The sequence below is a fragment of the Lepidochelys kempii genome, chromosome 1 (genome assembly GCF_965140265.1).
Source record: "Lepidochelys kempii isolate rLepKem1 chromosome 1, rLepKem1.hap2, whole genome shotgun sequence".
In the NCBI taxonomy this organism is placed as follows: domain Eukaryota; kingdom Metazoa; phylum Chordata; order Testudines; family Cheloniidae; genus Lepidochelys; species Lepidochelys kempii.
Genome location: NC_133256.1, coordinates 77,304,198 through 77,331,626, shown reverse-complemented (window position 1 = coordinate 77,331,626; position 27,429 = coordinate 77,304,198). Strand labels below are relative to the sequence as shown.

Genomic DNA, 27,429 nt, shown 5'->3' with positions numbered 1-27,429 from the left:
AAAATACAAAGTGTATTTCTAGAAAAGTCTCTTCAACTGAAAAATGTACGAATATGCCACAGAGCCAGGAAAACCTATAAACGGAAGTGTGCATTATCTGTATATTCTAAGCATTGATATTGATGCTTCCAAACTTCAAGACACAGACAAAGAGCTGGTTGGAAATTTTCCAGTGATACATTTTTCCATTGGAAAAAGCTCATTGTTCTAAATCAAAATGTATCATGGTAATGTGTCAATTCTGTTCAAATTTCAGCAGAAACCAGCCTAATTTTCTGTTAGCTTGCCCACTCACCTGGCAGTCTGCCATGGAGCTGAGCCTCTCAGAGTGTTTGGATTCAGGCTCCACTGAAATGTTTCCAGAGCAGGAACATTTTGGTGTTTCAGAAATAAAATATTTCAGACATCTAGTTCGATGAAAAATTACAAGTTTTGGATTTTCAAAAATCTTGACTTTTCTCAGAACACGAAATCTGTTTCCCAACCAGGTCTAATAGTAAGCAAGGTGAAACTATCAAGATCAAGATTAAAAAGTAGAGCGGAGGTAACTTTTAAAATGTATAACCGTCCAAACAAATATACTCCTACAACCATGGAGCTGGTTATGTTTTGTAATATGAGAGACTGGGTAAAAATATACTAAATAATTGTATAAGAATACATTTCTTGTGTGTACTGATTGTGGCTAGGTAAAATGCTAAAATCTTAAAGTATACTTAGAAATATTATGGAAATTGTAGAAATCAACTGAGAAGTTTCCAAAGAAACTTACTCATACCCTTAGACCAGTGGTTCCCAAACTTGTTCCGCCGCTTGTGTAGGGAAAGCCCTGGCAGGCCGGGCTGTTTACCTGCCACGTCCGCAGGTTCGGCCGATTGTGGCTCCCAGTGGCCGTGGTTCACTGCTCCAGGCCAATGGGAGCTGCAGGAAGCAGCACGGGCCGAGGGACGTACTGGCCGCCGCTTCCCACAGCTCCCATTGGCCTGGAGCAGCGAACCGCGGCCACTGGGAGCCGCGATCAGCCGAACCTGTGGACATGGCCGGTAAACAAACCGGCCTGGCCCGCCAGGGGCTTTCCCTGCACAAGCGGCAGAACAAGTTTGGGAACCACTCCCTTAGACAATATGATTTTTAGAAGTGCCAGGTGACAATTTAGAAATACATAACCCTGTACTATATCACTGTGAATATTAAATAAGTTATTCCTTCTTACAAAAAAGTTCAATGGCATACAATTAACATAAGAAGATGCAAGCTTATTGGTGTAAGAAACTGCCATTTGTACTCTACCTCTCATTCATAACAGCAAAGTTCTAATTCTGGCAAGTGCTTAAACGTTTCATAAACCTACTGTCTGACCTTCAAAACATGTATCACACAAGCAGTATCGTTCTCCTATATGTACCCAATGACTAGGACCCTACCAAATTCATGGTCCATTTTGGTCGATTTCATGGTCATAGGATTTTAAAAATAGTGAATTTCATCATTTCAGCTATTTTAATCTGAAATTTCACGATGTTGTAATTGTAGGGGTCCTGAGCCAAAAAGGAGTTGTGTGTGTGTGTGTGTGTGTGTGTGTGTGTGGTTTTTGCAAGGGGGGGTTGCGGTGCTGCTACTCCTATATCTACACTGCTGCAGGTGGTGGCGCTGCCTTCAGGGCTGGGCACCTGGCCAAAAGCCACCACTCTCCGGTCGCCCAGCTCTGAAGAAAGCGCAGAAGTGAGGGTGCAATACTATGATCCCCCCGCTAAAATAACCTTGTGAACCCTCTGCAACTCCCTTTTGGATCAGGATCCCCAATTTGAGAGTCTGGTTTCCCCCTTGAAATCTGTATAGTATAGGGTAAAAAGCACGCAAAAGACCAGATTTCATGGTGGGGAGACCAGAGTTCACAGTCCATGATGCGTTTTTCATGGCCATGAATTTGGTAGGGCCCTACCAATGACCTATGTAATAAAGATGAGGTAGAATAAAACAAGCTTCCTCCACCCTTTGTGCAGACGTTAACTCAAGGATGAAAAACAGTTCCTCTCAAATGTAATGGAAATAGTTTTTTGATATAACTTTCTGGATATTTACATTTTTGGACTAACTAAAACTCCTTTGTTTTTATATCTGTTCATATTTTTGAAATAATATTAAAATTTATTCTCTCCCTGGGAAACACTTTTGTTACTGTTAACTAAGGACATAATTTCACATCTGCAATATGCAATATATGGGTTATTATTCTGTGTCCTAAAGAGAGAGTAACAAAGCAATCACGAACTTGAACATGATTCTATTACTAATTAGGAAAAACTGATAAAGAAATTGAGACCCACATGAAGCAGAAATAAGGGGAATTGGCTTTGCCTCAACTGGGTGTGTGGAAAATGCAGGAAGAGCTGTAAAGGGTAGGTGAACAAAAGGCATCAGCAGCCTGATGCAGCTCAACACTTTGGCAAAGCAAGTAGTAATCAAACAGTAATTGTTTGATGACCAATACCTAAATATATAATCATAGTGGAGCTTCATCTTAAAATATAATCTGAGCCATATTTTCAATGGACAGTCATCTCAAATAAAGGATGCCATTATGCTTTATGTGAAATATTTGTGTCATATACAAAATCTATAATATACACAATCAGAAGTTCCGGATTTACATAACAATTTATGACCACGTTGACATTAGAGAAATCTGCATGGTGCACTCCTCTACTCCAGATGTGCTGCGCTGATGTAAAGTGGGGCTTACTTTGGGTCTAATTTAATATGGTAAATCATTGGACTAAACACCGCTTTATATCGGTGCAGAACATCTACACCAGGAGGTTGCATATTTCTCTAATGTAAACAGGGCCTATACTATCAAGATATTTGATGTGTTCTTAATGAAGCTGATTTTTAGTTCTTGTTTATTTATACACTCAAGAAGTTTAAGGCCAGAAGGGACCATAACATAATCTAGTCTCATCACCTGTATACATTTCATCCAGTTACTCCATATTGAACCCAATAACTTGTATCTGACTAAACTGTATCTTCCAGAAAAGAATCCAGTCCTGATTTGAAGGCAGCAAGTAATGAAGAATCCACCACTTCTCTGGGTAGTTTGTTCCAGTGGTTAGTCATCGTCACTATTAAAAATCTGTGATATTTCCAATTTGAATTTGTCTGGCTTCAGCTTCCAGCCATTGTTTCTTGTCAGACCTTTCTCCACAAGATTAAAGAGCCCTTTAGTACCCAGTATTTTCTCATTCTGTCAATCTTCATGCTATCTGCAAATTTTATCAGTAGTGATTTTATATTTACTTCCAGTTCATGGATAAAAATGTGGAATAGCATGAGGCCTACTACTTGATCCCTCCAGAACCACACTAGAAACACCTCCCTCTCATCATTTGAGGATTCCCCATTGATGATTGGTTTTTGAGATTTGTCAGCCGGATATTTTTACTGAAATTTTCTGTGAAACACAGGGCATGAGCAGAGCCTAGCTTAACAGCCCCACGTAATCAGGGCTAATAAGAAACTTAAAAATTCTTGCCATCTGATGCTGTTTTCTGATGTTTCTTAAGTATGTAAGCTTCTAGAAGCCAGAACAGTTACAAGAATGTGGCATGAAACACAGTATCCAAGAAAAACTATATGAAAAAGCTGAAATTCATATTAATGAGCACTCTGAATAAGATGTCCTTTATTAGCCAAAATTATAAACACACACAGAGTATGTTTGTATTTAATATTTTGAATTAGAACATATTGATGGTAAAATCATCACATCAAGTACTGCACACATTTTTTCATTAGATGTTGAATGGTAATGTTACAATGTATAAACATAGGTATAAAACAAGCCAGTTGTTTATTTGTGTGGTACTAACAACATGATTATGAATACAATTTCTTTCTTCACAGAATAAACTGCCAAACTGATTATTTATATTGAAAATCCCTGGAAAAATGTCATGGTGCTTTTTTCTGCTTCAGTTTCCTGTACCAATCAGGTGCCTCTCTATTTGTCTGTGAAACAAAGAATGTTTTGGTTATGAGACAATTGAAAGGCAGGAGAAATATGCAATCCACACAACACTGCACTCCTCTCTCTGTCATTCATAGCTCTGCTTAAACTAAAATCAATTAAAATGTGAAAGGTTTACATTACACAAAAATACACTAAAGTTCTGTGTGTCTAAGACAATAAAATAAACCAAATATCACATTATTAACCAAATGATGATTCAAAATGTTTACCAACATTAAAATGATTCATGAAATGCTTAATTAAAGGACTATCATTGTAAATTATGTTATGTGTATTTCTGTTAAAAAAGGGGGTGGGAACCTAGGACAAAGAGGTGTGCTACAATATGCCAACGTTTTAAGCATAATACAAAAAACTACATGTAAGAACACTGGTTCTCCAATTTAGTCATAGCACAGACCATAACTTAATTGTGGGACACTGCCTCTGGATCACCTTTTCTTACATTCACAGTCTTGAGGGCTACTTATCACACATTCATAACTGCATAAAATTCCTATAGCAATTACAGCAACCTTTTACATGGAAAAGCAATAGTAAGTAAGTGGGGGAAAGAAGGGGATGAGTCATCTTCAGACTCAATGGAATTGGCAGGGAATTCACCCCTAAAAATTCTAGGAGAGCCACCAGTAGTACAGACCTTTCACAGTATGGAAATGTCCCGCTCACTGCCTCTCAATTCCCCAGGCTCCATGGCAATACATTTTGAACAAGTGATAAGTGTAATTATTACTGTTAAAATCCTCTACTGAAATGGCCTCAAAAAGATATAAACGCATGTGTTCTGTTTCTTAAGTAGTGCATTTGTTATTTCAGACTTTCAAAAGAATTTTGTGTCATTAGTGAACATTCCATCCAAAGAAATGGTGAATAAGTTTGAAAAGGCATTATTTTCATTCTACCCATGACATTATTTGACTATTAAGTCTGGCTCACAAATTTAATCAAACACAAATTGTTCAACAGCAAACACACACCAAACTTGAGAGGGGAAAAAAAGCCCAATTATCACAGCTGGCACTTGATTTAGGAAATCTCTCCAAAAATATATTTCCTAAATTTGTCCCATACTTGTCAGAAAAATCAGAGGGTACTTAGTAGTTCGAGCAGTGGACTGTGAAGTAAAACTCCTGAGTTATCTTCCCAGCTTCCTCAAGGAAATGGAGCAACTTTTGTACAAAACACTTAACTTCTGTGCCTAAGGATTGTTGTTAGGCTTTGTGTATGTGAAGTGCTTTCAGTACCTTGGGTGAAAGGCACTACATAAATACAAGTTTTTATTATTTACTATGACATCTACCTGTGGTGGGATGTTGTATCATTCTTCCATTTGTTCTGTTAGTAACGGCAAATGAAACTTGAAGCTACAATTCATTTTCCTTTGCTTTCCTTCTCTGGAGCTACTTCATTTTTGACTCTTACTATCAAAATGAGATTGTAAATCTTTGTAAAAGCCACCAAAAGATGTAAGTTAAAGTATACTGCTGTCACTTTTGTGGTTGGGAGTCTAGCATCACATGTATGGATGTCAGGCCTATCTGAAAGAATTAACCAGAACTGGCCATCTTCAACAGGGATGCCTGAATCCCTCCTGGAGATACAACCAAGAGCCTGCCTAAGTCTGTCTCTGAAGCAGAAGTTGCGTTGAGCAACTCTGAGTACTGTAAAAAGAAAAGGAGTATTTGGGCACCTTAGAGACTATGCTCAAATAAATTGGTTAGTCTCTAAGGTGCCACAAGTACTCCTTTTATTTTTCCGAATAGAAACTAACAAGGCTGCTACTCTGAAACCTGAGTACTGTGACTCACTGTCTGCTGCCCTACTCAAGACAGACCCAGCACCCTTCTAGGCCCACATCACTGGCCACCTTAAAATGTTCTATAATCCATTTACAAACTAAATTCTTTTGAAGTGTGCTCACAATGCAACACCCTTGGAGGGGAGTGGTACTGCGCTCTCTCTTACTGGACGAGGTATCAATTTCACCTTAAGTGGCAAGTACAAAGTGCACTAACATACTGGAAACATCTGCACAAAAAACAAAATACACCACCGTAGCAAGTCACCTCACAGGTCTCAAAATAGCAGCGTAGGCGTTGCCGCTCATGCTGGCGCCTGGGCTCTGAGACTTATCCCCCTCACCAGGTCTCGGAGCCCAAGCTCCAGCCTGAGTGGGAGCATCTACCCTGCTATTGCAAGACCCACAGCATGAGCCTGAGTCAGGTGACCCAGGCTCTGAGACTTGTTGATGTGGGGTTCTTTTCTGCAGCATTGACACCAGTGGTGGATTAGCCACTAGGCCAATGAGGCCCTGGCCAACTGGGGTGCCCCCACACTCCGACTGGCAGGAGTGCCAGGCGGAGTGGGGCAAGCCCCGGTGCCCCACCCTGCTCTCTGGGAGGAGCACCGGGGGGTAGGGGTGTACTGGAGGCAGAAGGGGTAGGGAGTGGCCCCCACTTGTTCTGGCCCAGGACCCCACAAAACCCTAATCTGCCTCTGATTGACACATCCCTGCTGAAGCTATTGACTCCAATCAGCCATGAACCAAAGCCTCCAGAAACTCCTCTGCAAGCAAACATATAAGAAAATTGGAAACTCATGCTTATAACACGGTCAGCCACCCTTCTCCTCCTCAGTTCTTGTTTTTGAGGGAGTGTAGTGGGGTGGTCACCCTGCTCTGGCCCTGAAAGGGGTAAATCAGCCCTGGGGAGCCAATAGTAAAAGCAGCCCTGGAGAGGGAAGGGCTAGCTGCCTGGGAGCAAGATACCTGAAGAAGAGCAGTGCTGGGGAAGGGCACAGGAAGCTGGGGAGCTCCAGTCTGGTAAACCCCCAGGCTGCAGGCCTTGGTAAAGGCCCAAGAAGGTACTGGGGCTGTAGAGGGGAAGCCTGAGGATAGGCAAAGGCAGCAGGTCCTAACCTCCTTGCCAATGATGAGTGGCCTTTACAGACTGCAGTCTGTCCCAGTGAGCGGGGGCTAGATGATCACTGGCAGCGGCCACTGAGGCAAGGTGGGTTTAGAGGGATGGGGGTTCCCCAGGGAGGGGAGACCCAGAGTGTGGGGATACTGCTAGGGCAGAACCACAGGGTAAAGGGCACCGGGGTCTGGGAGGGACACGGATGCCAGCGGCAGGCAAGACACCAGCCTGCAGAGGGCGCTCCAAAGGCTGGAAAGAGCTAATTCCCAAGATGACCAGCAGGAGGTGCCGCACCAGTGAGTCGTCACGTCGCTACAGGGAGGTATTCGACTTTATACAAACACATCCATACACACTATATGATTTTATATTCACATGCAAGCACCCTTTATTTTATATATTTTATACACACACACACACACACGTATATTAAAAGGACAATGAGGCTTCAAAGATAAGAACTCAAAAGTTAGGAAATGCCAGAATTAAGGCTGCTTTTGCAACCCCAATTCAGTCCCTTGAGACTTAATGACACTATCATTAATTACATGATGACTTTCCAAAGAACCCCTGCCTCATTCAGTGCACAGAATGGACCTGCTCTGGCAAATAATCAAGACTGTGTAATGAAGGGGGGCTGTTGTCTGTAGCACCCCTGTCTCTTCTCTTAAGAAGCTGGAAGGTGCTAGTGACTGAGGCAGGGCATTGCATGTAGAAAAAGAATGGTCTCATGGTTAAGGCAACTGAATGCTGCTTTGGAGAGCTGGAATCTATCCCTGCCTCTGCCACAGAGTTCCTGTATGATTCTGGGCAGGTCACGTAAGCCAACCTTTTCACAGGTGGTGACTAACTGTTTGTTCCTCATTCTATGAGTGCCCAACTTGAGACCCTGGGGTCAGTTTAGCAGAAATGCTGAGCACTCAGAACTGCAAGTGAAGTCAATGGGGAACTGTGCTTTGAACATATAAAGTGTGATACAATGCTAAATATTCTGAAAAATCAGATTGGGCAACCAATATTACTGTAAACTTTTGACATTATCTCTGTCCTTTAGCATCCCTATTTCAGAGATGAAAATAATACCAACCCTGCACCTCATAGGGGTGTTGTGAAGATAATTGCTATTTGTATAGCACTCAGTGATGAGTGCTATGAGACACCCATAAGGTAATTAATAATTCTGTGTTCAGAACAGGGATTAAATAGTGTGCAGTAAATAAGACTGAACATTGATTAATAAGGGTAACCCAAAATATTGCTTATTAAATGAGCAGAATCCACCCTGAGCACCGAATGAGCCAGGGGTCCTATGGAAATAATTACCCAGTATTTAATTAAAGACTGTATCCTAATGCATATACACCTAGATGTCAAATTAAGGTTGCACAGACAACGTTAATTCTGGCTTTCCCTGATTTTTTTAGTGTATATTTTCCTTGCATTTTAAAAAAGTGAACTGAAAAAACAGAAATTCCATAATGTGGATTCATATGACACCAATATCATTCATCAGCAGGGTTGGAACCTTTAAACTGTCTGCCATTTGAGCTAACAGAGTAACTGATAGCAATAGTAGGTTGTTATCCTATGTGGACCAGCATTGGTGGGGGGGGGATGAGACACACACTTTCTCAGTAGGTTACACAGATATTTGCAGACAGCAGAGGAATGAGAACTCAGGAATTTGGGGTTCCATTCCAGGTTCTAGAGAGGAGTGTATTCCATTGGTCTTGGACACTTCTGCCAGCTACACCCAAGCTTGATCCCTTCTTCCCCATCACAGCCAACCTGTCCCTGTCTTATTCCTGTGTTCCTTATTCTTGGCTCCTTGTCTCAGTCCCATTCCCCTTCCCTATGCAGTCCTTGTCTTCACTCCTCAGTCTTCTCATCCTAGTCTCCCCCTCCAAGTCTGTCTCCCATCCCCACTCCCAGTCTCCTTGCCCTGGCTTCTCCACCAATCTCCATCTTGCCTTCATCCCCCCACTCCATCTCAACTCCTTGCCTCCAATCTCCTCCATAATTGGCTCCTTGTCTCAGTCTCTTTGCTCATCTAGTCCCAGTTCTCTTTCTGCACCCCAGCTCCTTGTCAGATCTGTCTCTCCTTTCCCCCATTCTCATCCCCCCGCCATTGGTTCCTGGTCCAGGTCCGTTGTCCTGTCACTTCCAGTCGCTCCCTATCTCCTCGTCTGATCCCAGCGTTCCACTCCCAACTGGCTCTTAGTTCCATCCAACCCCAGGTTTTCCTTATCAGTTCCCAGTCCCAATCCTAGTTCCAATCTCCTTGCACAATTAGTCCCAGCTTCCCCAACATCTCACTGGTTTCCAGTCCTGCTCCCCCAATTCTCCCAGTCAGCGTCTCCCTCCCTCCCAGCCTCCAGTTCCAGTCTCACCAGGCTTCTTGTCCCAATCTAATCCTTTCCCTCCCCTCACAGTCTGGGCCTTGTTCCCCTCTGCATTCATGTCAAGTGTCTTCCTCATCCACATTGCCTGTGAAGCAGCACGGAAGGGACTAAGAGCACAGGAGAGAGAAGACTCTCTCCTTTACAGTCTAGAACCAAGAGCAGCTGGAAGTTGAAAATTCAGGGATAACCAGCTTTGACTCGTAAGCCCCAAGCTCAGTTTAGGGGAGCATGCTCAGCACACACGGAATCTTCAGAGATTTTAGCTACAAAACTAAGAAATCTCTATTGAGCTTGTGCAAACAAATTTTTTGGCCAAGTCTTGTATCTTGGCCACATTTGGGTGCATTTTCACAGGGACAGCAAAAGGTACAACCCTGATACAAAGCCCACGTCTCCCCCTTGCCAAATTTTAAGTCCCTGCTCTAAAGTTTGGGGGCGCTATAGCTTCTCAAAGAAAAGGTTGCCAGAAATTTTTAAAATGACAAAATATTTTCCCTAGCCTCACTCTCAGAAACTTCTGAACCGTTTAGCATGAAACTTTCCAAAAAATTTAGCCTGAAGCAGACCCCCAGCACAGAATATTTCAGCCCCTAAAGGTATAAATTTTAAGTTATAAAGCTATCAAAAATAAAGGCGTATAACAGGAAGTGTCGGGCCACCTCAGTATTAAGCAGTGCGACCAGCCTGTGTATGTGTAACTATTATGTAAATATAAATTCCAATATATATATTTTCTTACATCCATTGGGATGTTAATATATTGGATATGTTACAATTCTGTTTTGTTATCCATTTTTAATACAACTTTACACTAATTGAAATTTTTTGGGAGATTTGTTTCCTGTGTACTTTAAGATCTAGAAGATTCTAGAGGGCTGGAATCTGTGATAGTGTGTGACAGTAGAGGGATATAGCTTCCTGTAGCCTACCACTACCACAGAGAGAAACTTTCAGCAGGCATGCTGTACTGTTTTGAACTAACACCACAAGATGAATGCAAATCCTGTGAAATCATCTCTTCAAAGAAGCAGACTTCTAGGAGTAATTTTTTTTTATACACCCCCCGCCACGCGGACAGTTTTTTTGGTTTTTTGAAATGTGAGCAATAGTCCTCTAAACAAAATGCCTAGGTCACTTATTTCAATTACAGTACTTACAAATAATGTTGGTTTGGGTATAAATACATTTTCTTCCTCGTGTTCTGCTGGCAGCTTTACAGAAGGGTTTGATTTGTGTTTTGCAGTTAAGCTTCTTACGTCACTATGAGACTGAGGTAAATTTTCCCCATAGCGTTTACCATGCAGACTGATAAGAATCTGTTTCATTACTGCCAGTTCCTGTAAAAACATAAAATAAAATTAAAATAAATAACAATGCTAATTTTCAATAAAACTAAAAATAGTAAAACCTATTAAAATGATTATCTGTTAATAATGCATTTCTATTCACCAAATCAAAATATCTAAATAGATATATAGGCAGATCAATAACCCTATAATAAGCCTGATTATTTACTTGCATTTATTAGTCTGAGTACTAGTTAGAAACTACTTTACTAAAGGGAGTAATAAAATAAAAAGGCACAGAAGAGTTATACAAATAAAACCTCATAATATCTAAATGCTGTAACAGAAAAAGGATTTAAAGTGTATTAAGGATCGCGCTATCCATTTAAGTGGCCATTTATTTTAAACAATTATTTTAAAGATAGCTTACAGAATCCAATTTGAGTGGCTATGATAAATAGTACTCTGAGGGTTAGGGTTTGGGTATGTGTCTTATAAATGCAGATATAAAAAAACAAATATATGTCTTTACCCCTAGAAAAATCAATCAACTGATAAGAGAGGCCTAGGAGAGACTACAGCAAAAAGGAGGAAAAGGATCATGATCTGAACTATGGAATGAAAAAGCAACTACTGAAAAGGAAAGAAAGGGATCTGGTGGCCAGAAGGGTTCTCACTGACTTGGAAATTTAATAATTTGCTAAACAAACAATTCAATAGATTTTAACCTCCCCCCCATAGATTGGTTCAAGATCATTAGTAAAGTGATAAAAGCAAAACCATAACTCCTCTCTGACTTTAATCTGCCATGATCTTCTAATGTCACTGCATCTCCCTGCTGCTGTCATTATTTTCTTCATTTTTAATGGATGCAATTATTACAAAATATGTTACATAATTTCCCCCCACCCCTCACACTGGTGCTTCCAGCTCTACCTTGTAACGATTTGTGAATTACTGACAAAACAACCAAGTGAATGCAATCTTCATTCAAAGAGCAGTTCAAAACCATAAGGCTCTTCAGAATTTAATATGCAGCTCCTTGTACAGGCACCGACTCCGGGGATGGAGCTACAGGTGCCAACTTTCCAGTGTGCCGGGGGGTGCTGACTGCTCAACCCCTGGATCTGCCCCCCCTCCACCCCTTCCTGCCCCCTCCTCTGAGCCAGCCGTGCCCTTGCTCCTCCCCCTTCTCTCCCCAGAGCCTCCTGCATGCCACAAAACCGCTGATCGGCGGGGCTGCCGGTGGGTGGGAGATGTTGGGAGTGGGGTGGGGGAGCTGATATGGGGTGGAGGGGCTGCTGACGTATTATTGTGGCTCTTTGGCAATGTACACTGGTAAATTCTGGCTCCTTCTCAGGCTCAGGTTGGCCACCCCTGCCATAAGGTTTTGACTGTTTTCAATAATAATTCAGCACAAATTCATGTAATCTTATCTCTTCAACCAAAACAACAGTATAAATTAATGTTTATAGTTTAATGCCAAACACAACAAATGGAGAATATAGTTATTGTATATTACATATTACCTATTTCTTAATATTAACCAGAAAATTACAGTGATTCATATTCTATTTTCATAACAGTATTCAAAATTAGCATAATGTAAAAACAGCCACTTAAAAGTCTTGTCATCTAACTTCTGATACATAGTTGCTTTTAATAGTTCCACAACAGTACATACGATATAAATATTCTTGAAAAAATTAAAAATAGGCATGCTTTGTTGTAGAGAATTTAGTTAATATACTGACACCACAATAATTCAGTTATATGACTGGAACCCCAACACTAAATACACCCAACAACTTCATCCAGTGTATAAATTGTTCTTGGGTCTCAGTCATTTAATATTTGCATAATTCAGCCGTGTGTGGTGGCATGTTAAAACAGCTCAACTGCAGAGCAGCTGTTTAAAAGGACTGCATAGTTGATGCCAACATATTACTGAAAGTTGTAAACTCTGCAAAGATGCTGCCAAAGTGATACATAGACAGAATTTCTTGATGAAAATAACTCAGACAAGTATATTACAAATACATGCTCCATGACTGGTGATTAAGTCACATATAAGCAATGTTTTGACATCAGTAAGTGGTGCTATATCTTTTGGGAGCTAAATCTTGCATCAGACTATATGTACCCAAAAAAGTTATAATTATGAGTTTGAAACTGCGCTCAAAAAACAAGGCAAAGACCAAGAATTCTTATACTGATTTGATAAAGAGGTTAGTTTCAGATACATAAACCAGGCCCAATTCTGCAGTTACAGAACCAAATTCTCTAGTCTTGCCTCCTTTACACCACCTGAGTGACACAAAGGAACCAGAAGAGACTGGAGATGAGAATTTTCCCCACAATGTATATATTAACCTAAAACAGTGTCTATGTTTGTTATGGGGCATTGATAAGGTTGCATTTGCATTTAAAGCAGGACTAAAATCCCTGTTTTAAACTTTAATGATTAATTTTAGTCTGAAAATTCCTAATTCAGCATAATGTGCAAAGCTCCTCTCTGTTACACCATAGTTATTCCACAGTAACCCTGTTAACTTCAGTGGAATTACTAGTTTATTTATGGCCCAAATACATTTCAGATTTACTAACTTTTGATGAGGATACATTTGAAAATGTCCTGTTTCTGAAATGTGGCAGTTCCCCTCTCTCTTTTTTTGGATTTCTCTAGCTAACAGTTCCAGCAAATGCCACAGTCCACATTATGCTAATTTTGAATACTGTTATGAAAATAGAATATGAATCACTGTAATTTTCTGGTTAATATTAAGAAATAGGTAATATGTAATATACAATAACTATTAAATGAATAACATTAAATTCACAGGTGGCGTGTGATATCAGAAAGTGTTGTTTCCCACATTAGGAATGACTGATACAAGTTATGTAAAGATTAGACAATTGAATTGCTCAGATTTATCACTTATTTCTATTATTTGATGCTGGTAGCCTGCTTCCAAGACCTCTGCTCAGCACATAGATCCTAGGAAGCCAGGAAAGTGAGACAGCAGGGGCAGCAGGGGGTGAGAGACAGGGATCTTCAGGTCAATAATGGTGGAACAGAGCAGGAATGTGTGGGACATGAAAAGCAGGGCCTTGGGGAGAAAGAAGGGGGCATTAGCAGGAACATGAATTAGACTGGGAGGGAAAAGGCGTTGCTGGGTGAAGGAAGGGTTGTGGGTAATGTAGGTCGGGGAGTAAATTGTTCCTGGGGTGGGGAGTCCAATGCCTCTGTGAGAAGGCATCAGTGCTCAAATTGCTCCCTCACTGTAGCTGCCTCAGCTCCCCACTACACTGAGGAAGCAGTGCAGTGTAAAACCCCAAAAGCGCTGATTCCTATGTGGAGATGCTTGGCTCCTCCAGCATTACAGCACTGGCTCTTGGACACAGTGAGAAGACAATGCTGGGTAAGTTGAGCAGCTCTCTCTTGAGGCACTGATGCCTGAAGGGCTCCACCCAACATTTCTGCACCTGTACACTGTGGGGCCTAGATGGCAATTCCACGGGGAGAACTTCAAGTGTTTATGACTCAAAGCAGATTCAACAGTGTGCCCTTGTTGCCAAGAAGGCTAATGGCATATTGGACTGCATTAGTAGGAGCACTGCCAGCAGATCGAGGGAAGTGATTATTCCCCTCTATTCAGTACTGGTGAGGCCACATCTGGAGTACTGCATCCAGTTTTGGGCCCCTCACTACAGAAAGGATGTGGACAAACCAGAGAGAGTCCAGCAGAGGGCAACAGAAATGATTAGGGGGCTGGGGCACATGACTTATGAGGAGAGGATGAGGGAACTAGGCTTATTTAGTCTGCCGAAGTGAAGAGTGAGGGGGGATTTGATAGCAACCTTCAATTACTTGAAGGGGGGTCCAAAGAGGATGGAGCTAGACTGTTCTCAGTGGTGGCAGATGACAGAATAAGGAGCAATGGTCTCAAGTTGCAGTGCGGGAGGTTTAGGTTGGATATTAGGAAACAATATTTCACTAGAAGGGTGGTGAAGCACTGGAATGCGTTATCTAGGGAGGTGGTGGAGTCTCTGTCCTTGGAGGCTTTTAAGGCCTGGCTGGACAAAGTCCTGGCTGGGATGATTTAGTTGAGGTTGGTCCTGCTTTGAGCAGGGGGTTGGACTAGATGATCTCCTAAGGTCTCTTTCAACCCTAATCTGATTCAGTGAACTCCTCCCCACCTCGCGTTGCCTGCACAGCTCCAATCCCACCACCCAAGAACCCCGCATACAACCCTCTCCTCACCCAATCCTCTCACATCCACAACCATCCCCCTTACCAACCCCAGCTCCACTCTGCCTCTGGCTCCCCACACATCCCTCCCTGTTAATCCCTCCATTGTCTCCCCCACTGCACCAGGCAGCAGCACTGAGGGAGGAGGAGGAGGAGGTATATGGTGGGAGGGCACATAGGGAAGCAGAACTGTATTAGGGTTGTAGGCGGTAGAGACAAGCGGGGTCTGTCCTAGGGAAGTACTGAAAGGGAGAAGAAGTGAATGGAATTTTAAGAGCTGAATGTGGTAGGGAAACAAAGGGAGTTAAATGTTGCAAGAAGCATATAAGGAATGAATGAATATCTGCTTATTTCCTTGCATTTCATGCTTTACATTGGTGGACTATGCATATGCAGTCTAGCAGCCTTAGTTCAAAAATAACCAAGGTATTTTTGTGTGGAATCAAAGATACAGATTTTTTTAAAAAAATAATTAAGTGTCTAGCTAGATTAGGAAAAAGTGTATTTTTCTTTTATATCATTAGGCTACTGGCATTATGCATGCCTACAATTCAAATAATTCCTAGTTTCTGAACATTTTATTTTAGAATTTAATTAGGGCCTGATGCTGCAGCTGCTGTGTGTAGGTGAGTAACTCCCATTAACTTCAACAGGTATTCTGTGTATGTAGTGACTAAAATATCAGGTTCTAAAACAATCATGAGTTGGCAAAAGTGAAAAAGGGTCCATGATTTTTAAAAGGTAAAATAAAATGGTATTTGCATACTCAAATTTCAGTAGCATTTGAAATTATAGTAATGGTAAATTGTGTTCTTGACAAGTGAAAATAAGATGCAACATATTTAATTCTTAAACACAAAATGTTTATTATGGATAACTGACACAGTACAGTAAAGTATGGAGAATGGATATGTATAGTCCAGACAATTGATTATAGAGGATAAAATCTGATTCCCCCCTAACTATATAAACCATCTTCAATTATGGTGGGTCATTTATAGATGTCTGAGTGCAATTATGGCAGAGAAAAGAACAGATGCAAAAATGAAACGGTGGCATTACATTTTAAAAATGTAAAATATGACTTCATTTAATAAATTTGTTTATTTGTATTTATGGACACAAAAAAAGGACGACTATCAATGCACTCTGTGTCCTTGACATAACTTGCACATACACATATCAAATATGCTTCTTACATTTTCCAAATTGAGTAGCTATAGACATTCAAGGTTAGTAGGATATTAAAATCTGATATTCATATGAATGAAACAAAATTAAAAAGAATTTCCAGATGTGGAAATATGATTAGGGTGGTAAAAAGGAATGTTGCCCTAGCAAATAAATAACTGCTAAAAAGTGTGAAAATTTGTTCACATTAAACATAATGGACAATTTTCAATGTGACACTTGAACAGGTTTTCAACAGACCCGAGACAGCTACAATTACCTTTGTTCTTACAGCTGTGTCATGTACCTATAACCTAAACATCAAAGGTTCCGAATGGGACAACACCACCATTTATTTTTTTGGGATAAGAAATAATGGGACTAAAACCCCCTGCTCCTGAACTCTAAGGGCACCTCTTCCACTCTAAACTGCTGAAAGTTGTAGAAGGAAGTCCCCTTTTTGTCTTAATAGTATCTTATGAAAAAGGTCCCTGAAAAGGGACAGTGAAGAGGGTAGGAAGTAACTAGAATGAAATAGAATACCCCTTGCTGACAATTTCCAGGACCTACTGTTCCAATGTGATCTGAGTCCAGACTTCTTGAATGTAAAAGAGGAAGTTTCCAAAGGGGGAAGGATGAATGCGTAAGGGAAGGGATCCTCAAGCAGTTCAGTCATCTGATGGAAGACACAGACTGTGTTTAAGTGGAGGAAGAGGTGAATGGTCATTATTGCTTCTTTCTCAGTGGCTCCGAAGTCCTCTGAGTGTTGTAGTAATATTGAAAAGAAGGATGCTGCCTGAAGGAGCTTTGAGATCTTACTTGCTTCCTCCTTGGGGCTGGGATGTAGAGGCCCAGGAAACCAAAGGGCAGTCTACAGGTTTACTGGGTACCACAGACTCATATTTAACAGTTGGTATCAAAATGCCAAAGGGACCTTTGTGAGACCTTTGGCTCTCCTTCAACTGCTGAGCCCAAGACCTGTTAGGCACCTGCTGACACACATCTTGACTTGGTAGGCAGCAGAGAATGACATATGCCTTGGCTTATCTCTGAAACAGTGCCCCTTCCTATCTCTATCAGAGGTTAAAGTTGCCAAAATGGGGACAGATGACTTAGAGCCTGGGGTGAAATCTGAGCTCACAGGGTGTTCATGAAAAGGGACTGACCAAAGGCTTGAGATCTAGGTACATCCTTCCTTTTGGAATCTGGGGAAGCATGAACAGAGTGCTCCATGAGGAACAATTTTAGATGGACCCCTCTAGCTTTTTGAGTCCACGGATGGAAGGAGCAACACGTGGAACAAAACTAAGGAGTATTCCCTCTTCTAAACAAAGGAGGCAAGTGGAATGCCCACTGCTAAGCGGTACTGAAGCTTCACATGAAGAGCAGAATTTGAACCTCAGATTTCATTTCTGCCATACTGCTAAGGCCTCTCTATGAGGGGAGGAGAGGTAGCTAGCCTTTTAACTAAGTATCTGACTAAAGTTGTAGGGTTTTTTGGTCAGTCAACTGGCAAAAAGACTAAACACAAACTATTCACAAAATTAATTAACAATACTAATAACTCACACTAAGCACAGTGTGCAGAGAAGCAGGTGGACACCATTTCACTGCTGCAGACAGTAAGACTCAACTAAGTGATAGTTGAGCCCATTCTGCCCTTTATTTCCTTCAGGCATGCGCAGAATGCCACAGCATATACCCTGACTACTTCTGCTGTATTCTAGCTTAGTTCCTAATCATTATATCTATTTTTAATTGTCAGAAGAAAAAGAAAGGAAAGTTTCAAATTTTTGAGGTAAATTTTACAATTTATAAAAGATGTGTGAAATCTGGTATATGAATATTCTAATACTTTGATGTAAACAAAACACACAGAAATAAATAATATACTTATAACAAAAATAAAAGACTTATTTGGAACCAATACCTTTTAGCTCAGAGCCACTGTATAAGTGTTAGTTAAATCTAATTTAATGAAAATATGCTTTCATTACAGAAAATATTGACTCAGTTTTACTAATGTGTCAAAATAGTCATAATAATCACAATCAGTTACTGATTATGAGGTCTTATCTTTTCAATTGAGTAACTCCCCCCTTTAATTTGATTCATCCAATTTTTGGTATTTCATAAATATTTACATTCTGTTTACAGTTGAGGATATTCAAATAGTATCATTCAGTGAAGAAAAGTAAAAAAGTCTATACATCTGGAAAACTAACAATATGACTAAACAATTAATAGCCAACACTGGAAAAAAATGAATATAATTAAATATTTAAATATTTGGAAGACCTTTCTGCCAACAATTTCTTGCTTAAATTCCTCTCCTTTTTTTTTTTTTTTAATTTAACCTGTCCCTAAAAAGTACATTACTTAAAATGTGCATGCCAGTTGGCTCTTGTAATCCATATCAGTGAGTTGAACTTTGCCTGTATTTTGTGAAAAAAATATTTTAATGATACAGAAAAATAATTCATATTGTATTTATATGAAGTGACATTATTATAAACCTTGCTGCCCTTTTTAGGTTCTTAAAAACAGTAATTGCTAGGTAGCAAGCAATATTCAGCATGTAATTATTTGGCATATAACACAGCAAATGGAAAGATAATTCTTGAAGAATTTGTATGAAAACTGCTATTCAGAAATGTACAACATCAAGAAATGAATGAATGTATCCCTCTGTTAAATCCTTTATCTGCCCAAATTCAATAGCATTTTGTATTCAAGTTTAATTAAAGCCTGACATCACTAAATAGATAACAAAATGACAAATACTGCTGCTTAAGAGCATATTTTCCCCTGTAAAGTATGAACTGGAAACTTCTCTACAATCATTTAGCAATGTAAATGTCACTTGTTTCTCTAAGTCTGAAGATGAGAATAGCTCCAGGGCTTATTTGTAATGCAGAAATGTCCCTGTATTCTACTGAGGAAAACATGCAGAACATTAATAGGAACCAGAATCTCAAAACATAAATGTAGCATAACAAATACGATAATTACCCTGTGGCTTAACATTTAAAAAGAGCACCAAGCACTGTACATCAGGTGTTTTTTTTTTTTTTTTTAAGATTAAACAAGTTACTGCACATAGATGAGGAGGAATTCACTTTGGAAACACAAATAATTTTGAAATTATTACGTATAATCTTTTAAATTAAAAAAAAGAAAAGAATTTTTTTTTTAAAAAAAGGAAAGGAGCAGGGCTGTACATAATTTATTTGAGGCACCTGTTCCCAATCCTTTCCTCCCAGCCCTCTTCAGATACCTCGTCAGCTCCCTCTCCCCTCCCCATCAAGAAGTTTCCCTTTCCTGAGATTCACTGTTCTCTTGCCCCTGTTCACGTGCCTTCTCCTTCTGGCTCCAGTGCTTTTATGAGCCCTCCTGTCACAACTTCTCTCCATGTCCTCTTTTTCAGATGGAAGCTGCTGCCAGTGGCACATTAGCCACTGTGCCAACGGGGCTCATGCCTAGGGGCCCCAGCCAATTGGGACCCCCACACCTCGACCCACTCAGCCCAGCACTCCTGCCAGGGAGCGGGGTCAGGGCACGGGGGCTTGCCCTGCTTTTCCCACCCGCATGGTGCTCCTGCTGGAGAACGGGGGAAGCCCCCATGCCCCAACCCCATTTCCCTGGCAGGAGCGTGGGGCGAGGGGAGGGGGACTGCAACGGAAAGGGTGGGGAAGGGTCCCCACTTGCTCTGGCCCAGGGCCCCACAAAACCCTAATCTGCCTCTGACTGCTGCTACTCAGTGGCTCCATAGCATCCTTCTAATGCAGTGGCTCTCTGACCTAAGCTGCCACCAGCCACTTTCCCTCAGCACAATTCAGTTACAGTTCAAACCAGAGCAGGCCGCACTTTAAATGTGTGACTAGTGTGTGATGGGGGGGGGGGGGAGATTTGTGCAAGTGGCCCATTTCTCCACCCATTCTGTTGCATTAATGTCAAAGATGAGAGGGAATGAGATAGTGGGGGCTCAGGGGATCCAACAACAAGAGGCACAGCAGAGGAAAAAGGGATATATTGAGACAAAAGGAGGACATGTAGAGATGAGGGTAATAGGTCAATGGGATTGAATTATGGGGGCACAGACACTTGGTGAGACCCCAAATTTCAAAGGGACAAAGAAGGGTAAAAGCCCCTAGCACCTTCTTCCATCCAGTGAAGAGAAACCTTATGGCCCAGGATACAAGGGAAGCATCATGAGGAGGAAACAGGGTTGCTGCTCTCCCCTAGGATGCTGGCATAGGATATAGAAGGCTAACAAGCCTCTGAAACTTAAGTCAACTGCAGGCAGAGGAACACATTGAGAAAAGTGGTTACTTGGGAGGGTGGCTCTCTGGGCTCCACAGGTGCATAAGCTCCATAAACATAGAAACTTCTGGATGCAGTTTAGAGTTTGTGTTTATTAATAACTGAAATTGCCTACATTAACTGAAATCTACATTCAATCCTCTGACAACCTCAAAACTACCATTTTATTAGTAGAAGTTTCCTGGAAAAATCTAAGAGCCATGAACAAACTATAAATAGTTTAACAGATCTTATGGGCTGCTGCCCTGCCCACCCGCAATCACATGGACCTCCTTCCTGAGGCAGCTACACTAATCTCTTAGCAATTAAAAGTAATATTAAACATTTGTGTATTTTTAACTAGAATATAGGAAGTGTTTTGTCCATTGTGGAAGAGTTACACTGCCTACTTTTGAATGCACTGTTGTTGTAGCTGTGTTTGTCCCAAGATAGTGCCTACTTTTGTTCTTCATTTCATCTTCCTCTTCCATTGGTTCTGTTCTTTTCTCCATTCACACCCTGTTTCCTACACAGTGTCACCATAGCTCTTGGTCCTCTCCTGGGTACATGTTGCCCAGCTGCCTGGCCCTGTGCTTCTCTGGTCAAAACACAGCTACCAATTTTTTCTAACTCTGCCATCAGTTCTGTCCCCCAAGGAAGCTCCCTTTTCTCCTCTTCCAGCTAAGTACTAATGGCTTCTGGAAAAGGCAGCTTGGATAATGACTCCTCTTTATTTCCAGCTGCTTCTACAAGAGCCCATATGTCTGTATAAGTGGCTGCAGGGAATGAGGAGCCAGCACCATATGACCTGCCAGCTTTCTGGGTCCATTAGAAAGTGCCCCAAGGACCACAGTTTGAGAACAGCTTTTCTAAAGTAGTGTGTGCATGTGTAGCAGTTCAATTATGAGAAATATATACAAAGTGTCCTTTCAAGAGTTCAGTTAAAAATAAATGTTTGATTTCCACGCTGTAAAAGACCTCACAAGTCTTTGAAAAATGATTTTGCAGAGACTTTGTGTGGCCTCCTTTCATATCAAGGGCAGATTTTTAAAAACTGAATCTGGCCTAAATTCTCATGACAAAACAGAACAAAAGTCTAATTAGTTTGTCAAAATCATGTAGGCAAGTGGATTAATTATATTACTTCCACGTTAAAAAGAACCCAGTAGTAAAACAAGTTAATAAACAGTGGAAACAAAGTGTCTAACAAATATTCATTTTATCATTATTTTAAGTAAAGTAGAAAAATTGACAATATTTTCTTCCCAAAGTCTTAAACTGGAGAAAAACATAACTAAAGGAGGGAGAATGGTTGTGACTGAGAACAGGAGGAGGGTTCAAGAGCTCCTCGTTCAACTCTCACCTCTACCACAGACTTCCATGGCAGGGATGTGGGCAGTCAGGCCTAGCGGATGGAGCTGGAGCTGAGGGACAGAGCCAGAGTTGGAAGCCAGAAACCACAGCAGAGGATCAGAGCTGAAGTCAGAGCCAGGAACCAAAGCAAGGCAAAGGAGTAGGGTCTGTGGTAGAAGCTGGTTGGGCTGGAGATCCTCCTAGTTGTACAGACCGCTTCTTGATGTCCCCTTCAGGCTTACGTAGGGCACCCGGACCAATTGGAGCCATGGGAGCACTGTCAATCAGGCGCTCTGTGAGCAGCACATCCTGTAGTGCTCGGCCCCACCAGGCTCAAAGCCATTAACTGATGCTCTGTCAGAGCTGCCGGATGGCAGCATGGATGCGGCAGTTGGTCAGTGACCAGCAGACCCCAGGTTATAGCCCTGCAGATCCTCACATCATTCCCCCCTCAGGGATGACACTGAGGTGTCACTAGATCGGGCTCGTCTAGCTGGCTCTTGTGGAAAGCCTCCACCAGTTCAGGGGCATGTACATGACTAGCAGGTTTTCCAGACTGCTTCTCAGGGCCATAACCTTCACCATCCACAAGGTACCATAACTTTCCTCACCTCAGCTTAGCGTACAGGGTGGCATGGATTAAGTATTCCTCAATACCTTGGACCTGAAGAGGTGGAGGCAGTGACTGCATCTGGTCAGGGAACAAGTTTTTCGTTAACCTTTTCAAGAGTGAGACATGGAAAATGAGGTGTATTCTGAGAGACTTAGGCAAGTGAAGCTTAAAAGTGATGAGGTTAATTTGTTGGCAAATTTAGCATGGCTCAAGATACTAATGGTCCAGTTTGTGAGATGGCCTGCCTCTGTGGAGGTTCTTGGTAGATCGCCATTCCTTCTGATCCGCTGTTAAGACCAGACCCTCTCATCTCTGGAGGTCTGTGTGTTATTTATAGGCCTCCTTAGTGTCTTCGAGGTGATGCTTTTGCTCTTCCTGGATGTGGTGGATCTGCCAAATCATATTGGTAAGTCCAGGATCTTGGGAAGCTGTTGGCAGTGCACAATGGAAACAGGGATGAAAGCTGCAGCTGGTGAAGAAGGGGTTTTGGCCAGTGGAAGCATGATTGGCATTGTTATATGCAAATTCAGTGTAGGGAAGGTGGATGGATCAATTTTTCTTTGTAATATTTGATAAAACATCGTAAGTACCTCTCTAGAACCTGGTTCAATCCTTTCTGTCTGGCCATCTATCTGGGGATGGTTTGCTGATGAAACAAACATCTGGCTCTTTAGCTGCCAGGGGACCTCATGCCAGAACATGGGATGAACTGGGGGCCTCAATCTTATGTGATGTGGTCTGGGAAGCTGGGAGGTAGAAGACATGCACAAATAGCAGCTGTGTCGTTGTCTCGGTTGAGCACAAGGAATAAAATGCACCATACTGGTTAGCTGGTCCTCTACAGTGAGCATAATATTATGGCCAACAACTGCCTCCCTGCCTCAAACCCAAGCGCTTCTGCAATTTTCAGGAAAAAAAAAAGTAGCTTGATTTAAAAAAAAACCAAAAACAAAAAAACCCCTTACACTTGTCTCTGCACATCTTTCACTGTGATTAACTTGGCTGTGTCCAGGGAGTGTTCATGGTCTGAAGCATCCCTCTCACGATATACTGAAGTTCAGAAAAGTAAAAATTTTATGTCCTTGAAATTCCACAAGGAGTTTTTTCCTGTGCTCCTTCACTTAGCGATCTGAGTCAATGACCCTGGTGCAGTTTGGAAACTCCATTCCCTCAAAGCCAGCAATTACTTCAGGAATATCCTTTATGCCCAACCAGTTTACGGTAAACAACATGCCTGACTGCCTCAGACACTTCCACCACCCATTTACCCACAGTCAACTTTCCAGCATGAAACTGGTTGGCAACTTATAGCAGTCCGGGATAGCCAGCTTTAAGATGGTTATAGCAACCCATTTCTGAACCGACTTGGCCACCTTAGGTGTGTCTTTATGCTGGAGGGTTGGGGCAAGCTGCTCACAAAGCTCCTGAAACGTAGCTTTCTTCATGTGAAAGTTCTGGACCCACTTCTGGTCATCGCAGGTCTGCCTAACAATGTGATCTCACCAGTCTATGCTTGTAGTCCTGCTCCAGAAGCACCAGGCTATGGAGGGGGCATAAGGGGCTAGTCTAAGTGTCATGAGCAGCATCAGCCAGTTCAAGTCTGCTGTGTCCGTGTCCTCCTCTTCTTCCCGCTTCCTTCTGCTCCATCACAAGCTCTGTCGGGTGTCTTTGGTGGGTCAGAAAACACTGCTGAAATGTCCACCAGTGTCTCACAGCTCTGCCCTTTTCCTGACACAGGAGTGAAAGAACAAGCGAAAAGTTCTTCAAATGTTGCCTCCTCCATATTGCTGTCTCTGGTTGCTAGGAGTGCACAGACCTAAATGGCTTCTCTCAACAGAATGTGTTGGCAGGCTGTTCAAACTTCCTATAATGTGCAGGGTGAACAGTCAGGCTTTCCCACACTGCACCATGGTCAAATGGCTACAGCAGCCACATCTCAGAAGGGAGCAAGGGAGTGTGGGATATGGTTGGTTTGACTCAGATCTCCGTGCTGCAGTGTGGTTGCCATAGCCCCAGGTTCAGGCCTGGGTTAGGAAATTCTTAACCTAAGGTTGACTATCAGTTTAGACATTCAAGCCCTAGGTTCTCTAACCCAGGGTCTGCTGACTTGAGTCCCACTAATCCTGGTTTACACTGCAGTGTAGACATACCCTAAGGCCTGACCCCTGAAACTTACCATCCATAGAACTCACACTGACTTCAGTGAGATTTCCATGTGTGCTTGGTTTGCAGGATAAGGTCCTAAGCAGGTAGGAGTGAAAGCCTAGAAACCTTAACCTCTTCCCTGAACTGTAGCATGGCTTACATGGAAAACATAGATAACATAAGGTAAATCCTACCAAGAAATATTAGTATAATATTGGTAATTAATCCAAATAAAAAGCAGGACTGACAGTGATAATGTTTCATTACAGAACTAACCATTCAAAACCATAATACTTAATTTAACAAGTATTTATAGACTGAATACCTGATGGCTGTGTTAAAAAAATCCTTCGTTCTGTAAAAAATATAAATTAATATGCTGCAAGATTAAACCATTTTTAATAGTCATTTGCTGTTTTTGTAGGTGTAATTTGTATTCTTAATATATGTTACACCATTTATGGTTCTATGTACATGCCTTTTGTTAGTGTTAAGATGGCAAGCAGCCTTGCCTTGGAAACAGAACGTCACTATAAACTAGTGGAGATCAGCCAAATAGAGCCATCCTGTATAAAGATTTCAGTAAATCAAATAATAAAGTGCTGTTTGGTGGAATTCAGAACACAATATAACTAGTGGAGGAGACCTGCCTTAAAAGTACAAAAAATGGTTGCTTTAGGAGTAGAAACAAGGTGATGAAAGGTAGAGGCAAAAAACTTAAAGAAAACAAATGAATATAATCAAGATATTTTGTAGCTGTTATGCATACAATGCTTTTTGCCTTAATAGTGTGTTTCTTGGTTTTTCTGCCTTCCCTTTTTTATTTGAACAGTACCTGCATTTTTGAACCTTTTCCCTTTCCCCCAAATATGAACCCTATTTCTGTCTCTTTTTTCAGTGAATAAACTTTATCCTTTATAGAGGGCCCAGGTAAAAGATTCTGTTGTAAAAACATTACCAATAATTTTATCTGTTTTTTAAAAGTGACTTGCAAGGGAATTTGACAAAACAACATCAATTTTGGAAATATTTGCTGATTTTCCTTAATACCCATGATGAGAAGGGCATTCAGCACACAATCAGATTCAAACTTGCCTAAGCCATGTTGTTATTGTTTAGGTTCCATGCTATTCAGCCCTTCTTGCATTGCTGGCTGTCACTCTGAGTGATGTCTCAGTATACTCTATAGTGGTGAAATTATATTAACCAGCAAACTACTTCAGATTAGACACAGCCTATGTGGATCAACAGTGGGTTTTTTTTTTAAATTTTATTTTTATTAACCAATGTTGCATAGTTTTGGCAACACACTTATTTCACACCTCATGGTGGAAACATTACTAGACTCCTTGCAAAACTCCACAAATTGAAACTCTTCTCTCACTTACCTGACACACTAGGGAGGAGGGTGGGCTTCAGAGCCCAAGCTCCATCCTGAGCCACAATTTCAGCTATTTTTAGAGTGCTAGGGCAAACTCCGCTATCCCAAGTCTGTCAATCTGGGCTGGGAGGCTCACTTCCGCAGGCTGTGTAGACATAATCCTAGAGGCTGGCTCTAGTCAACTGCAGGATACAATGGCTGATTTGGCTTTACTAGAATGCTGCATGATGGGGCATGCCTAAGTGTGTGCTGGCAGTATGAGTGGGGCTGGAAGTTCTGAGGAGTGCAAAAGGAAGAAATTAATTTTAAATTAATAATCTGCTGACTACCTTTCAAACTGGCAATTCAGAGCATTTAGTACACATTTCTAAAACTTACTTCATTAGACTCTATTTCAGGCCAGTCTTCAGATAGTCCATTTATAAAGTTTGTTTTTTAGTATTACCAGTATTGGTGGACTTAAACTACAAAGTTTGGAAAATAACTTTTCCCAATTTCAGGGTTTTGGCTTGGTCCCTTTAAGGATAGAGGACAATCCATAATATTCAGTTTCAGAAGCCATTTTTTCAAAAAGTAGGGTGAGTTTGTATTTGGGCCAGATCTTTAATTAACAATTGTCGGATTACAGAATGAAATTGTCTCTGAAATTGACATTATGCAGGTTATAACAAACAACCCCAACCTACGCACAAAGTTAGACGCTAAAGAATTATTATGTGGAACATTCTAAAATCTAATTCAGACATAAGAATGCACAATTACGATTCTCATTGGCAGGAAAAGAAGCAAATGTTTCAAATAATCCCTGTTTCATATAGTTTAGTAGAAGATTGACAAAATTGTTTTACTCAGTTGTTATAAGTTATCTCAAACTGCAATAATCAATTCTTAAAAGCATCCATACAAATCCATGAAAGCAATTTTCTCCCCTTGTTAAACTATGCCATACATTTATCCTAGATAATGGGACTTTTCTGTGATTGTTCTTTTAAGTTACTGTGACTACAGTTTGGTAATAACTAAATCTCTATGGTTTTATAGTTTAATTTATAACTACAGAATTATCACGGACAAAACTTTTCCAGGAAATGAAACAGAAATAAAAAAGAATGCTAACTATAGTTTGGAACTTTACATCTGTCTCACATAGAATTTCATAGTCATATCAGAGTGGTGACATCAAGTTACTTAAATAATTAGAATTAACTTGTTTAAAGCAAACTGTTTAAAAAAAAACTATTGCTCTGCAATAGGAAGGGAGGGTAGGGCAGAAGATTACCTTGCTAGAGAAACTAATATTTCAACATTTGCTCAATGGTTCATGAAATATGAACAGTAAAAACAGCATTTTAGAAAATAAATTTTACCTTTCATATTTATGATATAAACATGACAGACACCTGTCTCAAATCTAACTTGATATATCTTGGTTCACATTTTGTTTCTTAGGGAATGGAGTATTTTGTGTGCACAGTAATGAATTTTCAAAGGTCTGTAGCTCTGTATTTCAGATTAGAATTGAGACAATACATATGCATTTACCATCAAAGCATGCGTACCTGAAAGTTATATTCAAA

The 27,429-nt window shown here is 41.0% G+C and overlaps 1 protein-coding gene across 6 annotated transcripts in view; it reads right to left on the bottom strand.

Annotated features, from left to right (window-relative positions):
- Positions 1-3,674: 3,674 nt before the first annotated feature.
- The window catches only part of PIBF1 (progesterone immunomodulatory binding factor 1), a 171,836-nt gene continuing 148,081 nt past the window's right edge, over positions 3,675-27,429 (bottom strand). For 5 of the 6 annotated variants that reach the window (XM_073346575.1, XM_073346585.1, XM_073346613.1 and 2 more), the window contains 2 exons: positions 10,508-10,687; positions 3,676-4,011 (listed from right to left, as the gene is read on the bottom strand). In XM_073346575.1, coding sequence (XP_073202676.1) covers positions 3,955-4,011; positions 10,508-10,687 — 237 coding nt within the window. In that variant the 3' untranslated portion in view covers positions 3,676-3,954. Of the gene's footprint in view, positions 4,012-10,507; positions 10,688-27,429 lie in introns of all 6 variants that reach the window. The other variant, XM_073346595.1, reaches the window with a different exon arrangement.